This window comes from Colossoma macropomum, unplaced genomic scaffold (genome assembly GCF_904425465.1).
Source record: "Colossoma macropomum unplaced genomic scaffold, Colossoma_macropomum, whole genome shotgun sequence".
Lineage (NCBI taxonomy): Eukaryota > Metazoa > Chordata > Actinopteri > Characiformes > Serrasalmidae > Colossoma > Colossoma macropomum.
Genome location: NW_023494794.1, coordinates 8863043 through 8884920, shown reverse-complemented (window position 1 = coordinate 8884920; position 21878 = coordinate 8863043). Strand labels below are relative to the sequence as shown.

Genomic DNA, 21878 nt, shown 5'->3' with positions numbered 1-21878 from the left:
TTGTTTTTTTAAGCAGTGGAATATGCAGAGACTGGGGTGGGGGGCATCTCAGGGATTGTAGAGGGAGGGGTAAATGGTGTGAAGCTATTAGGGCATCGATACTATTGTAATGTTTAAAATTGATGAATAAAAAATGTCTGTAGAAAAGTCAATTCATGAATTTATTTTGCTCTGAGCTCATCTAGTTGAACTTTAGTTTCACAAAACAGACGACCGCCTATCGTAAAAGAATCTGGCACATTTAGTTGCTTAACGTGGGCCAAAATCCACCTACTCTGACAACAAAGGTAATTTGCTTGGCTGTTTATTCTGTGTTTAGGAATTTTGCCAATGAAAACTAAAATTTTATCAAGATGAACCCTTTATCAAGATCGAGCTGAAAAGCTAAACTAAAGCCTTTACACTATCACATGAACCGCTCCAAAGAATGATGCCACACACCTGACTTCAAGAACCCTTCCTGTCCTATTTATCTGTACGCTAAGAGCAGCTGCCTCCTGGTTTTCAAGTCTATTGGTAGAGAAAACGTGCGAAATGATTCATCTCTGTGCAATTTTTCACGGCCGATCAGGGCCGTATTAAAGAAAATCCTGTAAAGTCTGAGATCATATCTTATCTGCAGTGTTGTCATGGCAACTTTCAGTTAAGACTGAAGTTAGGACAGAAGCCATTACAGAACAACAGTTCTTAAGTCAATAATCTTATTTCCAGATAAGAAAACGGTATTGCAGAAACATCCTAAGTTGCCAAAATATCCTAAATATTTTTTAACTTTAAGATAAACTCGGAGCAACTTAACTTCTGTTTTAACTGTGTTTCTATTGTTTTATGCAGTGATGGGCAGCACAGTCTACTATAACCAGCATAATGACACTACATTTATCTACACTGAAAACGGTGATTTGAGTTGTGTTCGTGTGTTAATGTTGATGAAAACTAGTCAGATAAAATATTACAGTGATGGTGGTGAATAATGAGGAGACAGAGCTGAACGGGTGTCTGTTTATTAGGAGGAATAATGTTAGCACGCTCCGCTTAAGCATTTAGGAAACTGAAACTGAAACTGCAGAGCGGAAATGCTCTGAAAAACAACACAAAGCGCTGAAACAATATTCTTAACTTTCAGTTTAACACGCTTTAGTTTAATTTGACTTTCTTTACACCAATAATGGTAGCTGACGTTAGCTGGCTGACGAACTAACTTGATTACGTGTTTACGTTTCAGCTGTGTGCATATGGTCGGTTGCTAGGTAACAGACACGACAGTTGATTGTCGACCTCAATCGAGTAAGTTAAGATTTCCTAACTTGAGATAGGAAAAGATGCTGTAAGATAAGATTCTTAAATTAAGATCAGATTTGCTTCTGTAATATGAATTTGTGAAAAATCTTATCTTGACCTGTCAAATCTTAAGCTAAGACAAAAACATAAGAATTTTCCGTAATACGGCCCCAGAACTGTTCTTCTGTAATAGCTTCAGTCCTAACTTTAGTCTTAACTGAAGTTGCCATGACAACAAAGCAGATAAGATATGATTTCAGACTTAAGAATTTTCTGTAATATGCTTCTCAAACTGCTGTAAACTCCAGCCTTCATACCTAACACCCCTAACCACTAACTTTGCTCAGCAATGCTACACTGCAAACACTGCTAGCTAGCTTTCTAGGTAAAAATGTGTGCATTTGAGAACATTTAGGAACAGATATTTAGCCAAATGGCAGACTAAACATCATAGTTATGCAAGGCTGTCAAATTCAGTAAAAGCCCATATACATGGAAACGGCCTACTGTATGAACAAATATTTGACTTCGCTTCCTCAGTCGTGACAGCTGTATCTGGCCATGCAAACCTGGCTAGCTACCTCTGCAACCAAATGCTTTAAATTGCGAAACAGTAAAAAATCTAGGCTACTTGTTGAGCTAATAAACCTATTTAGCAAATTAAAACATTGTGAAACAGCAGAAAGGAACATGTGAGAACAATGCAATGACTGTATTTGAAATGATTAATATAAGTTACAGCAGTTTGCCTTTCACCTGATCCAAAGGTGCCAGACCAGCCCATTTAACCCCAGATTACTGATGCAATAAAATGAATAAAATGCATACATATTTAAGCACAGAAGCCCAGTGTCACCTAAACATTCTGCTCTTCAGGACTGTAATAGATACAAATATAAATATAATTTCAAATTATCTGCTAAAACTAAACATCTGTCTAATGCCGATAATTAAGTTGGCCTCAGTAAGTGAACTTTCTGTTCTTGGTTTATTCTACATTTTTGTACTGTTTTCACTGGTCACAGTTTTTGAGCTAGAACCTCAAAATTTTGTAGCAACGTTAAGAGGGCATTTGTGCTTTATTTGGACCGATTGTATGTTCGGTCTTCATACAGTATTTGTTCAAGCACAACTTTTTTCCATATGCAATGAATGGTGGATTGTTGAGAAAATTGCCACAAAATGCCCACAAATGATGGCCACAAAGGACACCTCACACATTGGCCTACCTTTACTTTAGCAACCACCTGAGATACTATAGCAATGGCCAAGCAACACATTAGCAACCACCTGGGATACCATAGCTATAGCAAAGCAACACCTTACCAACTACCTGGGATACCAGAACAACAGCCAGAGCAACACCTTAGCAACCACCTGGGATACCACAGCAATGACTAAGTAACACATTAGCAACCACCTAAGATACCATAGCAATAGCCAAGCAAAACCTTAGCAACCACCTGGGATACCAAAGCAATGGCCAAGCAATATGTTAGCAACGACCTGGGGTACCATAGCAATAGCCTAGCAAACACCTTAGCAACAAGATTTCATAGTATAAGCTTTGTTGAGCCAACTTAAAGTTCATCCATGAACTTTCCCATTCTAGCTTTTTTAAAGCCATTTTCTGACACAGATATGATTCCGATGTCATTGTGCATCCCAAAAACACACCCTATGCAGATCTACCAGCTAAAACAGTGTATCCATCAGCAGGGAGGCGCTGACAGTCATACATGACTACGTGAATGAAAGCTAAACACATTATAAAAGCAGTAAAGGGAACAGGATGTTATGGTTTCTAATGTATTGTAATGGCTCCATTACTGAGAGAAAGTTTAACAAGGCTGCTGCTTTCAGTGTTTGCATCTTTAATGGGAAGAAAATCCGTCCCACCCTAGACGCTACACCATCAATAAAACACACACACACACCGAACAAACTCTCTCACTCACTTTCTTTCACTGTCCATTACACATACAGGAAAGACCTCTATGCACTTACGCAAATGTGTATTATGTTATAATTTTGTCATTTTTGACTGAACCTGAGAGATAGAATCATAGACAATGTGGAAACATGAGCAGCTCATATTCTTACACAAAACTAAATCACTAAATCGAACTAAATCAGTAAGTCAGATTAAAACACAAAGATAAATCACTACATCGACCTAGAACACAAGGAGAAATCATTAAATTAGCCTTAAACACAAATATATATCACTAAATCAATCGAAATGCAAGATAAATCACTATATGAACCTAAAATGCAAAAGGCAAATAATTAAATTGGTCCAAAACACAAAGATCACTCACTAAATTGGACTAAAATGCAAAGATTTGCCACTAAATTGGCCCCAGGATGCAAAGATAAATCACTAAATCAGCCTAAAACACAAAGATAAATAAATAAACCAGCCTAAATGTGAAGATATATCACTAAATAAATCTAAAAAGCAAGATAAGTCACTATATGAACCTAAAATGCAAAAGGTGAATCACTAAATCTGCCCAAAACACGAAGATAACTCACTAAATTGGAAAAAAATCATTAAATCAATGAGCTCAATGTCTCGAAGAATGCAACAGCTGATTCCTTCAATTTTCTCTGAAATGAAGAATGTATTTCTCTTCCATGTTTGAAGAATCTTACTAAATGTGACAGCTTTTATTGACGTAACAGCAGTGAAACGCAGGCTTTCTCGGCTGCATCTTTCACTTTGAGACACAGCTACTGTGAGAGAACGGCTAGACTTCTTCTCCCTCACCGTTCAGTGAGTAAAATCAGCCCCACATAGTTTACTGAAGTAGCAACTGCGCAAAGTTTTAGCTTTTGCTGGATTCACGAACTGAACATTTAATCAATAATACCTCAAATAATCGCTATCAAAAATGTGTTTGATTTCGCTAATTATCACCAGGCCTATACCTCAGCACTTGTGTGTGTGTTTGTGTGTGTTTACCAGGTCTGTTCGTTAGTGAACTCCAGCTCTCCTTGAGTTTGTTCGTAGTCGACCCCCTGGCGTGCTGACCCGTCCTCGGTGTGATACGGCACAGTAACGGTCCCACGGACGCCCGAGTTCCGGTTCACAGGAATCTCCACCACACCCGAACTCTCAGCCACCCGCAGCTCCCGCTGTCCAAATGAGAAGATTCCCGCATGATCATCGTCAAGGATTGTCACCGTGGTAACCAAAGGCTCCACCAATCGCGCGGAATCTGTGCTGGCCCCGCCTTCTTCGCGCAGGTTTGAAAGACGGACAAGGAAATGCTCGTCCTCTTCAAAAACCTCATCGTCTATTATTCCCACCTACAGCAAACACAGAGGTCATCAGCACATACAGTATATAGTGTCCACAAATGTTTCAGCTACTTTAAGGTGCGTGTATTGCTGACAGAGGTTTTTAGTTGATCATGCACAGCTTGTATAGTCACCACAGAATGGTATTGACCAATAGAACGCGAAGCACTGGAGCAGCCTTATTAGTGCTTTAATCAGGCCTTATTAGAGCTTTAATCGGGCCAACAGAACTCTGTTCAAACAGGACCTGGCCCGAAGTACAACAATACTGTAGCCGTCACTAGAGTAGGAATAAATACTTTTATTTTATACAAAACAGTGTAAAATAATGTGCTACAGTAAAATAATCGGCTGTCCAAAAGTTGAAATTCTGCTTTAACAAATTTCTTTGTCAAATAACACTCTACCCAAAACCTTTGGGACAGACTTGGGCCAATATCTGACACTATTGAATATCACCACAATTTAAATAAGTGTCAGTATTAGAAAAATTATTGTTCTCTTTCACGTGTTGTGTATTTAAAAAAAAACTATTTATTTACCTTTTATTTAACCACTCCTTTGAACAAACGATTCTAATTTATAATTAGCTCTGAAACGCTAATTATAGATTGCATTTAAAGGACCCATATCAGGAAAACAAATTTCCCTCACTTTTTAAAGTATATTGTTAACATTTTATGTAAACATTGTGAAGTTTCAGTGTCCATACTCTCCATACTGTCTATAAGTACCATTCTACCAAACTAGTTCAAACTGCAGTATCACAGAAAAAAAAGACTTTACATATTTATAAGAATTATGCTATGATCTGTTTAAACCCATTATTTGAGATTGTAATAACCTAAATATTCTATATTATTTACAGAGTACCTTCTATTTATCTTCTATTCTATCTACACTCACCCTTAACTTTACATTTGTGAAAATGATACTTAATTTTTGGGTATTTTTTCAATGTTACTGATTTTTTTAAATTTTGTGAGGTTGAAATATTTTAAAATATTTTTAGTTTAGTTTTTATTTTTTAGTAGTTCAGTTTAATTTTTAAATAAGAATGTGTTTTAAATTACAGAAGAACATTAGTTTAATGTTGAGAAAGAATGCTTTTTCTCACTACCGAAACACAGAGTTTTAGTAGGCGGGGCCTTATTTTAGCCACACCCCTCCACTTTAGAGCATGAAAGTGAGACTGCATCCCTGTCCCTCATGGCCACATAGTGAGCAAGTAGATCCTGTTGTTTTGAAGTAAATGTGTCCCAAAGTCTTAAAAAAACCAGTGTGGAACATTAAGAAATGTCATTACTGAAACCTATTTTCTGCAATTATTTAAACTTTTTTGTGTTTTAATGAAAAGTATTATGAATTTATGTATGTACAACTCTTCAAAGCTGCATTTGCTAGTCATGTACTGGCTAGCATTTTTTAATTCTGCCCAAAATGAGCTAAAATTCTCACCACCGAAACAGTCACTACTGAAACATTTGGCAAAGTTTAGGTGGTGTAATTATTTTGTGGTTGTGACAAAATGAAATGTTTTAATAAAATAAACATTATTAAGGCACAGCGTCACTCAAAGCAACAGGATTTCAGTCTAAAGTCAGTTGAAAGTCTGACTGTGAACTAATCAGGTAGAATAATCCATTAATGAACACATTAAATATGTACTATTTTTATTTAACTACAGGTCAAAGTGGAATCACAAATCACTGCATTGGGTTTTGTGTTTCGTTTGATGCATCATCCCACCTTTATCTCCTTCCTCGTGTCTCCAGGTTGAAACACCAGCGTCCCCTCGCAGTATTCATAATCCGCTCCGGCGCTGGCTGACCCATTCTCTGTCCTGTAATCCACATGGAATGTTTTTGAGCCGCAGCCCCCCTGCAGGGTGACCCACAGGCTGACCTCTCCACAGCTCTCTGTGCACTGGTACTGCATCTGCTCGAAGGCCACGTGAGCGCAGGTGGCCAGGTCGTCCTGCTGGCCGCTGGTGGACGCTCTTTTGGCCTGTTCGGCCGCCGCATGTTTCTTTAACACGTTTCCAGCGCCGATCATCATGCGCGTGGCCTGAACTCGATAAAACGCCCGGCTCTTCCGCTGCTTCTGCAGGGTGGAGTAACTGGCCATCTCGATCAGCTGGTCCAGGTCTTTGTCTGGATGTTTCTGCCGCAGCTCTCGCAGCATCCGGATCACCTGCAACAGCACGTACAGCATTTCCACGTTTCAACAACATAGCTTCAACCAGCAGTTTTAGTAATGTTTCAGAGACTAATATCCAACATCTAACTAGAATCTAACATTTCAGCAACATCTAAACAATGTTTCCATAACATCTAACATTTCAGCAATGTGTCTACAACTTCTCATCAGTAACCTAGCCATGTTTCAGTAAAGTTTTAGAAAGGTCTAGGTCATAGCTAACATTTCAGCAACATCTAAACAATGTTTCTTCAACATCTAAAATTTGAGCAATGTTTATTCTAATCGATATCTTAGTCATTCAGTTATGTCTTAGAAACATCTAACTAATATCTAGCTTTTCAGCAACATCTTAACAACATTTCTGAAACATTTTTGAATGAAAGACATTGAGTCGAAGTTCTATGAACGTTGCTGAAATGTTGAACGTTAAAGAAACGTTGTTAAGATGTTTATATAAGGTTAAGGTGTTTATATAAGTTCCAAACAATTTCTTAATCATTCAGTAATGTTTCATTTAACTAACGTCTTGAATTTTCCACCATTTCAAAATAATGGATGGAATGATTGGTGACTACTGTGCTCATAAACTGAAGAAAATGTTTTGTCAATTGTCAATCTGAAAAATTGATGTGGTAACAAGCAGACGTTTTTTTTTGAGGTGCAGAAAGGTGATGCAGATAACAAGTAATTTAAGCACAAAGTAAATATAAAGTAAAATCATATAAAATGGTCAATCTAAAGATTGATTGTGAAGATGCAGACTGAGCCATGCTTAAAGCTTTGGAATGCATGAGCAGCATTGGGAGCATGTTATGCATTATAGCTTTGAATCCACAATTAATTGATGTCAGAAATTCAATTTAAGTAATTAAAATGCAGTTGATACTGGTGGAAATGAAATTGGAAATGAATTCTGTTTCATACTTAATTTCTACTCTAAAAAATGATTCCAAAAATGTAAAATTAAATTTTTACTTATAGGAATTATATTCTAGCTTGTGCAAATTCAAATAGTTTATGGCTTTTTCCAGTTTATTTCAACAGAAGGATTAAAATTAAAGTAAAAATTGAAATTTGAAAAGTTTACAGTTTCTATTTTTGTGAGATTTTATTTAAGTTTAAATTTAATTCATACAGCTTTTCGTACGCTTCACATGCTTTGTTCACCACAAATAGCTATTAGGGGCATTTCTTTATGTAAATGAGCCATACACAAGCAGAGCAGTGTAGTTTATCATCAGTAATTGTGAACAGCTGTGTGCACATAAATTTGATAAATGACACTTTTCCAGTGCATACTGGTGGTTGTTGCACACAGATATAGAACATGTTCTATGCACACTTTAATAAATGAGACCCCTGTGCTTGTGTAGGGCTTGTTTACTTGCTTGCCTTCAGGCCATGTATTATGTATCAGTACTCTCAGTGGTCTGCAACAAAATGGTCAAAAATTGTTTAATTTATAGCACAGCGGTTCAAATTTATATAATTTCAATTTGATGCATTAATACAGATGTCAGTTGATGTGTGTACTCATACTGGTGTATACTGAGTATTTTACAATGGCTTTGCATGCAATTCAGTCAATCAGATCTTAGAACTATAACTGTATATGTAATGCAGTTCGTTTACAGTAGGCTATGGTTGCCAAGCAACATTATTCAAAGATTATTCCATGAACAGAATCAGTTGATGTCTGCGGCCAAATGTGTGTACATATTGAGTATCTTACAACAGCTTTAAATGTGGTTTAGCCAATCAGATTTCATAACCAGAACTATTTGTTTTGTAATCCATACTACAGGACTTCCATATTCATTTTTATACCAGTAAACCTCCAGTGCTTACCTCCTCTCTGTCCTGCTCAGGTTCACTGACAGCCTCGATGTTGACGATGTTTGTGGTGGAGTTGCTGGTGGAGCTGTTGGGGTTGCCATGGTATTTTCCCTCCATAATGATATCGATGCCTTTTGGCGCCAGCTCGCCCTCCGTCTCCACTATGATGCCGTGGCGTTTTTTGGCACGGTAACTGCGGTGCAGGTATTTGTAGAAGAGAAGACGGCGGTCGGCGATCCATGCCATCAGAACACACACGGGGAAGAACATCAGAGTGACCAGAGCCTCCCACACCTGCAACAAATGGTGATGTGAGGATCAAAAACCTATGCTAGGGGGCTCCCGAGTTGCGCAACTGTCTCAGCGCTGACCCTATCATCATGGCCCTATCATCAGGAGATTGCGAGTTGGATCCCTGGTGATGCTACAGCCATCCGTAGCCGGGAGTCCGAGAGAGCACAACTGGCCTTGCTCTCTCTGGGATAGTAGGATGGCCCCCCCTTCTCCCCCCATCACTCAGCGCGATGCTAGTCAGCGCAGGCGTCTGTTAGCTGACATAACAGATTTGGCGGTTGGCGCTTTCCTCCGAGTGCGTTCAGCTGTCCAGTGACGTTGCGTGAGCAGCAGTTCGAAAAGATGCGGCAGTGCTTTACGGGTCTCGGAGGAAGCCTGTGTTAGCCTTCACCCTCCTAGCATTGATAGTATCGTGTGACTGGGGGAGTCCTAACTAGCGGGTGGAATTGGCGATGACTAAATTGGAGAGATAATTGGGTTAAAATCCAAAAAAAAAAATCTATGCTAACACCTCAGATATTCTAACCTATGCTAATACCTCAGATATGCTAACACATCACCCAAATGTATCATTACCAGATGGAGGAGAAAATGTGAAGCTAAGGCTAGCCAGCCTCTTATTCCAATTTTCCTTTCCACCTTAAATGGAGCAGCAGTTATATGTTACTGCTGCTATATTTAAGGTGGAACGGAAAATTTTAGGATGCCAACTTCAGCCTCGTAAAGAAAACACTCTACTTCTCCTCACAACATTTGGTGCTGAGCGAAACAAATGAGGCGCTCCGTAGGGATGCTGATTTGCACCTCTTTTCGGGTTGTAAAGTCCACCTCTATTCAGCTGTGGATCCACATTTGCTGAGTGATGGAGCCACATTAGAAAATCCTCTCTCGCACTCATTTAAGCCAGAAGGAAAGAGGCACAAGATCAGACTGACCCACTCACCTGTACGACACCAGGCGAAATAACAGCGAGGATGAGGTAGAGCCAGATATAGGCGAAGATGCTCCAGGAGGCGGTGATGAAGAACACTCTGAGGTGTTTGATCTTCCTCACCTCACCGTCAGGAATCACCCACACACAGATTCCGATGATGACGAACATGTTGAAGGCGGCGCTGCCCACGATGGTGCCTGGACCCAATTCACCTGCCTCAAATCCATGACCGCATACCTGTACAGGTAGACACACCTTCAATAACACACCCAAACACCTGCCCACAAAGTAGAACAGTGGAAACAGAGGGAGAGCATTCTGGAACAGTGTGAATGGTGGAGAACATTCTAGAACAGAGAGAACGGAGAGAACAGAGGAGACCAGTGCAAATGGAGGGAGAACATTCTAGTACAGTGTACATGGAGGGAGAATGATCTACAACAGCGTAAATGGAGGGAGGAACATTCTAAAACAGTGTGAATGGAGGTAAGAACATTCTTGAACAATATAAATCATGGGAGGATGTCTAGAATAGTACGACCCATGGGAGAACATTCTAAATCAGTTTGAATGGAGGGAGAACATTACAGAACAGTTTGAAATGTGGGAGAACATTCTAGAACAGTGTAAATGGCAGGAAGAACATTCTAGAGCAGTATAAATGGAGAAATGAACATTCTAGAACAGTATGAATGTAGGGACAACAGTCTAGCACAGCGTGAATGTAGAAAGAACATTCTAGAACAGTGTGAATGTAGAAAGAACGTTCTAGAACAGTGTGAATGGTTGAGAACATTCATATGGATGTCCCAAACCAATCTAAAAGACATATTTTAATAAATCTATATTGGTTAAATGATCAAATTCCAATCCTTACGCTGTTTTACCTTCTTGCCCTATTTACACAACTGTCACAGAGGTAATAGACGTTAATGGACATTATCTATGACCAGCAGCAGTTCTGTGAGGAAGCTTTTAGGGCCACTCACTTCAGATGTCCTGTCACCACCACTGTAAACTGTTCTGACTCTGTAGGTTTCTTAAAAACAATATTTAGGACCCTGTATTTAAGGATCTGGGACATTCATAAGCGTGTCCACACACCTTTAGGTTTAGGGTCAGAGTAATGTATAGTAGAGGGCAGAAGACCATGACAGAGCAGAGAGAGGGCAGTATAACCATGGTACAGGACTTTGGAGGTAGAAGAGGGCATTGGCACAACAGCAGCATGGCTTAGGAGAGCTAATAAAAGGCAGACGAAATAGAGGAAAGTCCAGCAGTGGAGAGAGGAGTCCAGTCGCAGACAGTAGAGAGCAGCAGAAGTCAGCAGAGGGCAGTAGAACACAGAACATGGGCAGCACAGTACAGAAGACAGGCTGTAGAGGGCAGAAGGGGCAGCAGAATACAGCAGAGGCCAACAGAGAATTCAAATTCCTGTAAAATGGAAAAAGCCTTGTGAGCAATTATACAAAGTAGATACTAAAAGGCTCCTGAGGTTAACAAGTATCTACAAACACTTGGAAAGTTTTGTTTCCTAACCTCTCTGCAATTTTCCGAGGGTATAAAGAGTTAATGATTGGTAGGAAAGTGGATGGAGATGCACAGGTGTCACATTTTCCCTCGAACAGATTCAATCAAGCTGGTTGGGCTTTAACTGGTTGTGACACGAAACAAACGGCTTCATAAATCTTTCCATGGTAGTCTATCATATGAAAAAACTCCTCAAAGGTCTGACGTCCTGACCTGAAGACACTGACCCAACGTTCTCCAACAAACACCAACAGTCCAGTGTTGGCAGCCTGATTTATATTTTTCCAGAAAAAAAACATTAAATCAAAAATCCAAGAACACAATGCATTGGGAGAACATTCTAGAACACTGCAAAGAGGTGGGGGACTATTCCAGTACAGTATGACTATGGAGAACCCTCTAGAACAGTGTGAACAGGGTACAACAATCTGGAAGGGTGTGAATGAAGAGAGAACATTCTAGAACGATGTGAATGAGGCAGAATACTACAGAACACTGGGGATGGGGAGAACATTCTAAAACAGTGTGAATGAGGCAGAACACTACAGAACACTGGGGATGGGGAGAACATTCTAGAACATTGTGAATGGGGCAGGGGCCTGGGTGGGCCTGGGCCTGCCCACATTGACCACAGGCCCACCCAAAAAATCAGCAAAGAATGTTTATAAAGCCAAATTTTTAAAGATGGAATTTGATTTGCTTTCTCTAAGTGCTGTCACTGTATAATAGCCAATCAAATGATTTTGCTCTCTCAACCCTCCAATCACTGCACAGCAACCACTGTTATCCACCATTGCCTCAAGCCTTCAGTTCATTATCAGTCTGCCAGTATTTAAAATTGAAGCCTCAGCTGTGGTTAAAAGATGTAACTGCAAAGTGAGATTCCGTCACAAAGAGTGTGTCGTTTCTATGAATATAACCTCGTCAGTTTTCTGTCATCACTAGTTTGACTACAAAGGCTGCAATCAAACGTTAAAATATAAATATTGTTAAGTCCGCTGTGTTAATATGATTTTGGCTTCAATGATTAGGTTTAGGTCTTTGCACATCTCAGCTGACTGATTTTATAAGTCGGGTTGTTTTTGGGTCTCCCTGCTGTGGCAGTAACATAATGCTTTATACTAGGATGGTTAGCTTTGGGCTTTGAAGCTTGCTGTGTTGTTTTTCCTCATTGTACATCTCAGCTGTTTGATTTTAACTTTGTTAGTTATGTTGTGTTCACTGGGCAAACATGCCTCTGGCAAGTGGACGCATGCTTTCTCGCCTTTATAGTAAAGGGTGCTGCAGTGTTTGTTGAGCTTACGTGAATCCAGTATTCAGTATTCCCACAGCAAGGGGGGAAGCCAATGCCCTGACAGAAATTTTGGGGTGCCCAATCGGATTTCAGGGAAGGCCTTGGCCACCTGAGCCACCCTTTTAGAACTGCCTATGGTGATGACTGCATGGCTGTCAAGAATAAGCCTGATGTAAAGTGACAGTGTGAGAGCTGTATGCACTAAATTGGCCTACCCTCTCTTTTAAGAGGCCTACTCAGAAATGTATTTCTGCCTACGCCACTGAAACGGAATACAACTTTGTAGAACAGTGTGTATAGGTGCTAAACTCTGCAGAGCTGTAACCTGGAAGGAACCCAGTTTGACACAGCTGATGCTACAAAAAAGCTTTATTCAGTTGAGGCTTGTGAATTGGTTCGACTGATTGTTTGAAAAGAACCAGTTCAAAGGAGTTGATTCATTCACAGATACAGAGAGAGAGAGAGAGAGAGAGAAAGAGAGAGGGAGAGAGAGGGAAAGAGAGAGAGAATCAGTTGATCATTGTCAGGGGGAAAGTACCCTCTGGATAAACTGCTTCTTTTCAACACCTCTGAGAAGCAGACAGGCCTCCCCTGTGCGACATGATAGAGCTCATCTCGTGTTAATGAGTAGGTGGATCTCCAGCTTAATGAGAGTTTAGAAAGTTCTCAGAGAGCAAAGGGTGCATGAATGTGTTTTCTATGTTAGTCTCTTAATGGAGACCAAACCATAACAATAATGGTAAGAGTGCTACCAAGTGAGTAGTGAATGTGTAAGGAAGGTGCTCTGAGGATAAGGATCCATGATCCGCCCACAAATTCCCTTTCAGTAGCAACTGTTGCTAGATTAGACAAGCTTTATAGAACATTGGCAAAAATCCCATTCATACTAAAGAGAACGGTAGCCTTTATTTTGAAAAAATGCTCCTAAACTTTCCTTCTTTCATAATTGTTCTTTTTCTTTCGCTATCTGCTCACATGGCTACAACACTATGAGTCAGCTGCTGGCCTCGTCAGCTCACTTTAGATTGGACGTCACTTTGAAAATGTAAACCAAAAAATCGACAGCAGAAACATCTGTTGATGATGTTTTAATAACAACACGATCAATAATATCAAATAAATACTACGCTACCAAGCTGGACTATGTTCTAAATCAGAGATGTCCAAACTTCTTTCAAAGGAGGCCAGCATGGACCCTATCAACATTCCTGAGGGCCAAAATACTATTCATAAAGTAGAATATTCTGTATTGAAAATATGAAAACAAAAACAACAAACATATGCAACACGTAACATTTATTGTACAAATTACTAAATTGGGCTCTGACAAGCCCCGCCTCCCTTAGTTACTGTTACTATGTTTTTCAAACTTTTAGCTCAGACCACTTTGTGGCATCTGTAGCGTTTGTGCTAACAGAAGTTCTATTGTTATTGTGCCACATGTCTTTATTATTAGTCCTGTCTTGGTTGTGATTGGCTGAGAGGTGTGTCAGTTATTATTTTGCAAACTGTCAATCAGCTTTAACGATAGACAGTTTTTGGGACAAAACCCCACAAGGACAGTATTACAAGAGCATGGATGTGAGTATGTGAGCGTGACTGTTCAGTGAGTGACAGTATCTCACTAGAAGAAGACGCAGATGACCCGGCCGGAGCGGTCAGTGCGTGTGCATGTGTGACTGACAGTATCTCAGGTGCAGATGACCTCGAGGGCATAAAGTGCGTATGTGTTTGTACCTCTATGACCGACAGCAGTATCTCGGGGGCCGAGGAGCCGAGGGCCATCAGCGTGAGATTGGAGACGGTTTCGTTCCAAATCCGCACCGTCATCACCGTCTTCTCTCCGTTCACACCCGTAATGGTCACCTGTCTTTCCTACAACACACAAACAGAGGTATAAGAAGAAACTTCGAAAATCCCTGTTGGTAATAAAGAGCTTTAAATGAATGTTACAAGTGCGAGTGACGCAACTGTCTAAGTCAGGGGAGCCCAATCCTGGGGCTGGAGATCTACCGCCCTGCAGAGTTCAGATCCAACACACCTGGCTCTAATATTCAGATCCCCCCTCAAGATCTTCATTACCTGGATCAGGTGTGCTACCTGATCTAAGTGTAGGCCCTATCATTGAGCGATTGCTAGTTTGATTGCTGGTGCTGCCACAGCCATCCGTAAGTCCAACTGAGCACAATTGTTACTCTCTCTGGGTCGGTGGGACGGCCTCGCCTCACATCACTCAGCGCAATGTTAGCCAGTGCAGGTGTCTGTTAGCTGATGTAACAGAATTAGCAGTTAACATACTTTTCCAAGCATGCAAGCATGAGTTGTCCAATGACAATGTGTTAGCGGCAGTTTGAAAACATGGCGCTTCACATGACTTGGACGCGCATGCTAGCACTGGTAGTATCATGTGATTGGGTGATTCGGGGGAGACCTAGCTAACTGGAAATGGACACAACTAAATTGTCGACGAAATTGGGGAAAAAATGAAGAAAACAAAACAAAACAAAAAAAAACAAAACAAGGAGGCATATGAGATGCTAAGGTTAAAGAGCATGTATTCCATAAAACGATTCTCTTTTGATGCTGCTTTTTAAAACAAATTTAGAATTATTTAATTTTTTTCGTTTTTTGTTGATTTTCTTAGTGAAAAAAAGTCCTCTACAGGACTTCCTCTACAGTGCACACACTTCTGCACATTTTAATGCACAATTACTGTTTATTTGGGGGAAAAAAGCATAAAATATGGCCTGTGCAAAAAGTTACGGCACACTTTATATTTCGAAACTGATTTTAAACTTTTAAAATGAATAGAAGTTTTGCGCTAAAATTTGCAGAAAAAAATCATCTGTCTGTTCTCTGTATAGGGTCTGTTAACTTATTTTAACTTAAACAATAAAAAATAAAAAATAAAAAATAAACATTTTTGATTTAAAGCTTTTGCATATCGCTGTGTTGGAACAAAACCTTGTATCTCCAACATCATAACTTTACAGAAAAAGGAAAAAACATATTCTACTTTTAGTCAAACCAGACTTATTTCCAAGCAATTTTGGGTCATTTCTTTTGGTCCATTCATCATGAAATTTATACACAATGTAAAAGACAATGGGTATTTTCAAATTATGTCAAAAACTGAAAAATGACAAAAATGGAGATGAGAGGTTTTGTTCCGACAGCAGCGACATGACTGTAGACAGACAGAAAGCCTGGTGGCTGAAGGTCTAACTTCACTCCGCTACCTGTGAGGTGATGACCTCGATGGCAGCCATGAAGCGGTCAGCGATGATGGAGACGCCCAGGAAGAGGTAGAGCAGAGACAGGAAGTAGATGATGGCCCTGGCGACCTGCTCGCCCAGCGGGGGGTTTTGGGGCCACCAGACAGGAAGCAGAATCCCGGGACTACACTCCACCTTCTCTCCACAGCTGCTGTTCTTACCACACACGCTTACCCGCACACAGAGCAGGAGAACGAGGAGGACAGGGGCGAGCGGAGGAAGGGCCATGACCACAGAGAGAGAGAGAGAGGAGAGAGAGAGGAAGAGAGAGAGAAAGAGAGAGAAAGTCTCCTCCTAGACAAAGAGAGAGAGATAACAATAGTTAAGAAGTGTTTAGAAGTCATTTCTGTTGTTCTGCTGTACTTTTTTATCTAATTACACAGTTAAACGATCACAGAGTCACGTGATGAAGTACATTCAGCTTCGATCATTCGATTTATTTTCTGTATCGACAAGAAAACAGAATGTTTCCATTTTATTTGTAGTGTAAATATGTAAATGCACAGTTACAATCATGAGTCACATTTACATTCAGCTTAGCTGCCTTCTACACACTCAAAAAAGATGGTTCTTCAAGGGTTCAATATTGATTATATTGGTTCTTTGCATGATGAAATGGTTCATCAGATTAATGGAGCATGTACTGTATTTGGCTCTATATGGAACCTTTTTGAAAATGGTTATTGGGGCACACTCAGAGTTCGGGGCCCACCTTCCTGCCGGCTCTCGCGGCCATCATCGGGGCCCAGGGGACGGACACATGCCACAGTTCTATATAGCACCAAAAAGGGTTCTTTTGATTGTTACAAGCTTGACATAGTAACAATACCAGAACCCTTTTTGGTGCTACACAGAACCGTGTATTAAACATTCTCTCTCTCTCTCGTTTCTCTCTCTCTCTCTCTCTCACTTTTCTCTCTCTCTATGTCTCTCTCCATATCTATCTCACTCTCATTTCTCTCTCGCTGTCTCTTTTCTCTCTTTGTCTCTCTCTTTTCTCTCTCCATGTCTGTCTGTAGTTTCTGTCTCTCTCTCTCTCCCCTTTCCCTCTCTCCGTGTCTATCTCTCTCTGTTCTCTCTCCATGTCTCTTACTTTTCTCTCTCCATATCTCTCACTCTCATTTCTCTCTCAGTCTTTTTTTCTCTGTGTCTCTCCATTCATGTCTGTCTGTCTCCTGATTGTCTCTCTCTCTCTGTCTGTCTCTCTTTCCAGGTCTATTGCTCTCATTTCTCTCACTCCCTCTTTTCTCTCTCTCTCTCTATCTCTCCTTCTCTCTTTTCCCTCTCCATGTCTATCTCTCTCTCATTTCTTTCTCACTTTTTTTCTCTCTCTCTCTGCTTATATCTCTTTTCTCTCTCTGTCTCTCTCCTATCTCTCTTTTCTCTCTCTCTGTCTCTCTCGCTTGTTTCCCTCGCTCTGTTTCTTTTGTTCCTTTTCTCTCTCTATGTCTGTCTCTCTTTTATCCCTCTATTATTTCTCTCTCTCTATTTCTCTCTCTCTCTCTCTCTCTCTCTCTCTCTCTCTCTCTCTACAGTGTTGTGAAAAACTATTTTTGCACATTTGTCATGTTAAATGGTTTCAGATCCTCGTACTAAATACAAGACAAGGAAACACAAAACACAATTTTCAAATAATCATTTCTTTTATTGAAATAAAGTTTTGCAACACCTACATCACAGTGAAAAAGTACTTTATCACAAACTTTAACAACAACAACTGGAACCAAGCGCTTCCTATAGCCGGAGATCAGTCTTTCACATCGCTGTGGAGGAATACTGGCCAGCTCTTCTTTACAGAACAGTTCCTTAGTTCCTGCAGTTCCTTAGATGTTCACCCGGGTTCTTTAGTGGCTTTCTGGATGAGTTGTTGTTGAGCTCTAGGAGGAATTTCAGTGGGCCGGTCACTTATGGGAAGATTCACCAGTGTTCCATGTTTTCTCCGTTTGAAGACAATGGCTCTAACTGTGTGGAGTCCCAGTGCATTAAAATTGGCTTTGTAACTCTTTTCAGACTGATATATTTCAATCTCTCATCTCTTCCGGAATTTCTGATGATTACAGCATGGTGTGCTGCTTGTTGAGACGTTTTAGATCCACTTTACGTCATTGGAAAGGTTTTATTTACGTGATGTTTACATTTAACAGGGCTGGCAATGATCAAGACTGGGTCTTTCTAGTTTAATCGATCCCTGTTATCAACTGAAATTTGTCAATTGAGTAAATAAGGGGGCAATTACTTTTTCACACCAGGCCAGTTGGTTTTGGATGTGTTTTCTTCTCAGTCAATGAAATTATTTATTTAAAAACTGTATTTTGTCTCTCGCTCTGATCTAATATTAGCTCCCCCACTTTGCACTGAAGCTTGAAGGTATTGTCTGTGTGTGTGTGTGTGTGTGTGTGTGTGTGTGTGTGTGTGTGTGTGTGTGTGTGGTAGAGATTGACAGAGGGATCGTGAGTCGTGAGTTGAACACTGTGGCTCATATTTCACTTTCCAAGCTCTGCTATGGTTACCTGCACTGTAACACTAAACCACCTGCAAAAATAACTCAACACACACACACACACACACAGAAACACACACAAAGCATTCTTCAACTCCTCTGTTAAGAACAACCTCTGTATCCACAAAGAAGATAAGAATCAAGTTCACATGGCTCATGAATCAATGAACCACTGAATCTTTGAATCACTGAATTGTGGGGCATGTTGAAACAAACAGTTCAATAGAATTGGCTCAGTGAACTGAATCAAATTTCCTGTCACTTACGCCCCCCCCGCCCCACCCACACACATACACACACAGCATTACTTGACTCATAAACACACTCATATCATTCTCACACACTCTCTCACACATATATACAGCATTGTTTTAAAGTGGTGGTCCTCAGGGACCTTCAGACAGTTCACATTTGTGTAGGTAAGCAAAGTGTAGGTCTAGTCCAGGGCCCGGCAACCCAAATGTTAAGAAGAGCCATTTTGTCCGTTCAAAAGAATTTAAACCACCTTGGAAGTCACAACATTTTATGTCCATTTTACCATCTTGGCTGTAAATATGTCTCAGTATGTGTTGATGTTCTAGTATAGGCTAACAAATTTAATATAAATGAATATCCAGACTTACTTTGCTCTGCTTTAAGCTTTAGCTCAACTATAGCCACTTTTCTCACATCTCAGACAGGAAACTTGTCCAAAAGTGTTATAGTTTCTTGTAAAATGTCTCTCATTGTTCAGTGGGTAGCGCTGTCGCCTCACAGCAAGAATGGCCTGGGTTCGATTCCCGGCCGGGTGACCAGGGTCGTTTCTGTGTGGAGTTTGCCTGTTCTCCCCGTGTCTGCGTGGGTTTCCTCCCACAGTCCAAAGACATGCCGTCAGGCCAATTGGACATGCTGAAATTGCCCCTAGGTGTGAGTGTGTGTGTGAATGTGTATGTCTGTCTGTCTGCCCTGCGATGGACTGGCGACCTGTCCAGGGTGTATCCTGCCTTCCGCCCAATGACAGCTGGGATAGGCTCCAGCACCCCACCGCGACCCAGAAGGATAAGCGGTTTAGATGATGGATGGAAGTCGCTTCTTATTCGCCAGCTTCTTGTTTGAATTTTCCCGTTCCATGTTAAGGTAATTGGTGCACCATTTAAGGTGGAACGGAACAATTAGAACAAGAAGCTGGCGAATGAGAAGCGACTTCAGCTTCACGACTTTTTAGTGTTTCGTCAGTTTCTCATTGTAGATTAAATGTATCAGGAAAAAAGCTGGAGTGAGTATAATTGCAAATAAGTCTGTTCGTCTCCAAATTATCGATGTTCATCTTAAATCTTTCTCTTTGCTGTTTCGTTAGCTACCGGCTAGATAAGATAAAGGTGAATTAGCAGTTCTACATTAACTCCAGCGTTTAAGACCATTTATTGTTAAAACTGTGTTGAACGATCAGCAGAGCTTTATTTTACTGCAAAAGAGAATTATTTTATTATTACCTACAAATCTAATTCTGCTGTGGAGCCACAACAGGGCACCAAAAGAGTCGCATGTTGCCACTGCTGGACTAGCATAATGTTACAAAATACACTGTTAAAAACTTGATTTGAAACCTCTTGATTTGAAACATCTTCTTTATTTTTATATTGCTTTATCTTTGGCTTTTGTCCCACCACATACAGTTCTATGCAAAAGTTTTGGCACTCCTAGCCAAGTAACTTGTTTTATTGATTTTCTAAGTGAAAATAAGTGAACACGTCTTCTACAGAGAACACACTTCTGCACATTTTGATGCACAATTACTGTTTATTTGAATGTGTTCCCCTTTTGAGTCTTGGTTCCTCTCAAGGTTTCCTCCTCTTACCTCTCTAATGGCAGTTTTCCTGCCGTTGTTACCCTTGGAGACGCTTATTTGGGGCTCAGACCTGGATTTCTGTAAAGCTGCTTTGTGACAACACCCAACACAAAAACTATCACATAAATCAATCTTGAGTTGAATTGAATTCTTAGATTGGAACCAAAACATGGTGGGACTGTCTGGGGGGTCTGGCGGACCACTTTGAGAACCATTGCTTTAGAGTAGGGCCAATCCTGGGCCTGGAGATCTACCACAAGAGTGCAGCACACATCACTCTAATGTTCAGATGCTCCTAAAAACCTTCATGATTTGGATCAGGGTGTGAGATTGAGGTTAGGACCTCCAGGATCAGCGCTGGACACCCCTGGTTTAGACGCATAACAATAACAGAAAACAGCTTTTCTGAGCTGTATGTTTTAATACGGTTATGATGGAAGTGCTTTTGGAGGGTTTATCACGAGTACCAGACAGTGTGTCGGCAAAAAGCAGCAGGTGTGCATTAGGGGGTCTGTCTGTTCAGTGTGAATGCACAGCTTTAGGGGAGTATCAGATATGTGTGCGCGAGTGTGAGTGTCTCAGGTTACCGCAGTGATGGTGTCTCTGTCCGTCAGTGTTGGCGATAAGTGATTGGTCAGATTGGTTTACACACCAGGCCCTGACAACTTAGGGGGAGTTAACACCTTTTACCGGTTAATATTACACACACACACACACACACACACACACACACACACCCAAGAGAGAGAGAAAGTGGGAGGGTTACATGAGGAGAGTGTGCGCACAAGAGAAAGAGTGAGTACACAGGTATGAGTGATATATACCCTGTTTTTGCATTAAAGCTGGCTGTCAGAGCTGCTGTTTAGCCTCATTGCATATGCAGTTCTAGCACTTGTAGAAGTTTCCCTCTCAAAGTGCAAAATACTCAGAGGAGATTATTATAATAAATGTCTTTCTCCCTTTTATCAACACTAGCCACGTTTACATGCAGCCTAATATTGTGTTAATAATCCAACTAATATCTCAATCAGAATAGAACACGTCCATGTAAACACCTCAGTTGGAATAGTCTAGTCCGATTGAGGCCATTTGGAATACAATTTCTATCCGGTTGAACGAGGTGGGTAATCCTGTAAATAATCTGTTAAATAGAAGAATAATAACCATATAAACGCCTGTATCTGATTACATTCCCTATCAGAAAGTTTAAGTTCGTTCTGATCATGTGCGTCGCGTCATAGTGAAAGTTTATAATATTCAACATGGCGGAGCAGAAACTGGTCTGCAAAGGAGACGAAGTTTATGCTCTGATCTTTAAAAGACGGCGGTGGGACGGACGTCCAGCTTATGTGTCTCAGATCACGACGTCTTCCTCTCAGCCTTCTTTAATAAGGACATGTGAAGGACGTTTTCCTGAGTCTGACATCATTTTAAAGTCATTAAAAACACAAGCGCTGCTCACTGCCACTCATCTCACTCTGACTGGACTCACATGATGCTCGTTGTCATGGTAATGTCTACACTAAGCGGTACTCTATGTATGTGTGTAATTTTGGATCGGATTACTCATAGTGTGAATGTAAACAGATTTCTATTAG

At 40.6% G+C, this 21878-nt stretch overlaps 1 protein-coding gene across 3 annotated transcripts in view; it reads right to left on the bottom strand.

Moving 5' to 3' along the window:
- slc8a2a (solute carrier family 8 member 2a) overlaps positions 1-21878 on the bottom strand; it is a 53862-nt gene that overhangs the window by 10132 nt on the left and 21852 nt on the right. For all 3 annotated transcript variants that reach the window (XM_036580081.1, XM_036580084.1, XM_036580085.1), the window contains exons 2-7: positions 15917-16246; positions 14415-14552; positions 9863-10090; positions 8638-8919; positions 6337-6780; positions 4250-4596 (exon numbers count right to left, since the gene is read on the bottom strand). In XM_036580081.1, the coding sequence (XP_036435974.1) occupies positions 4250-4596; positions 6337-6780; positions 8638-8919; positions 9863-10090; positions 14415-14552; positions 15917-16246 (1769 nt within the window). The remainder of the gene's footprint in view (positions 1-4249; positions 4597-6336; positions 6781-8637; positions 8920-9862; positions 10091-14414; positions 14553-15916; positions 16247-21878) is intronic.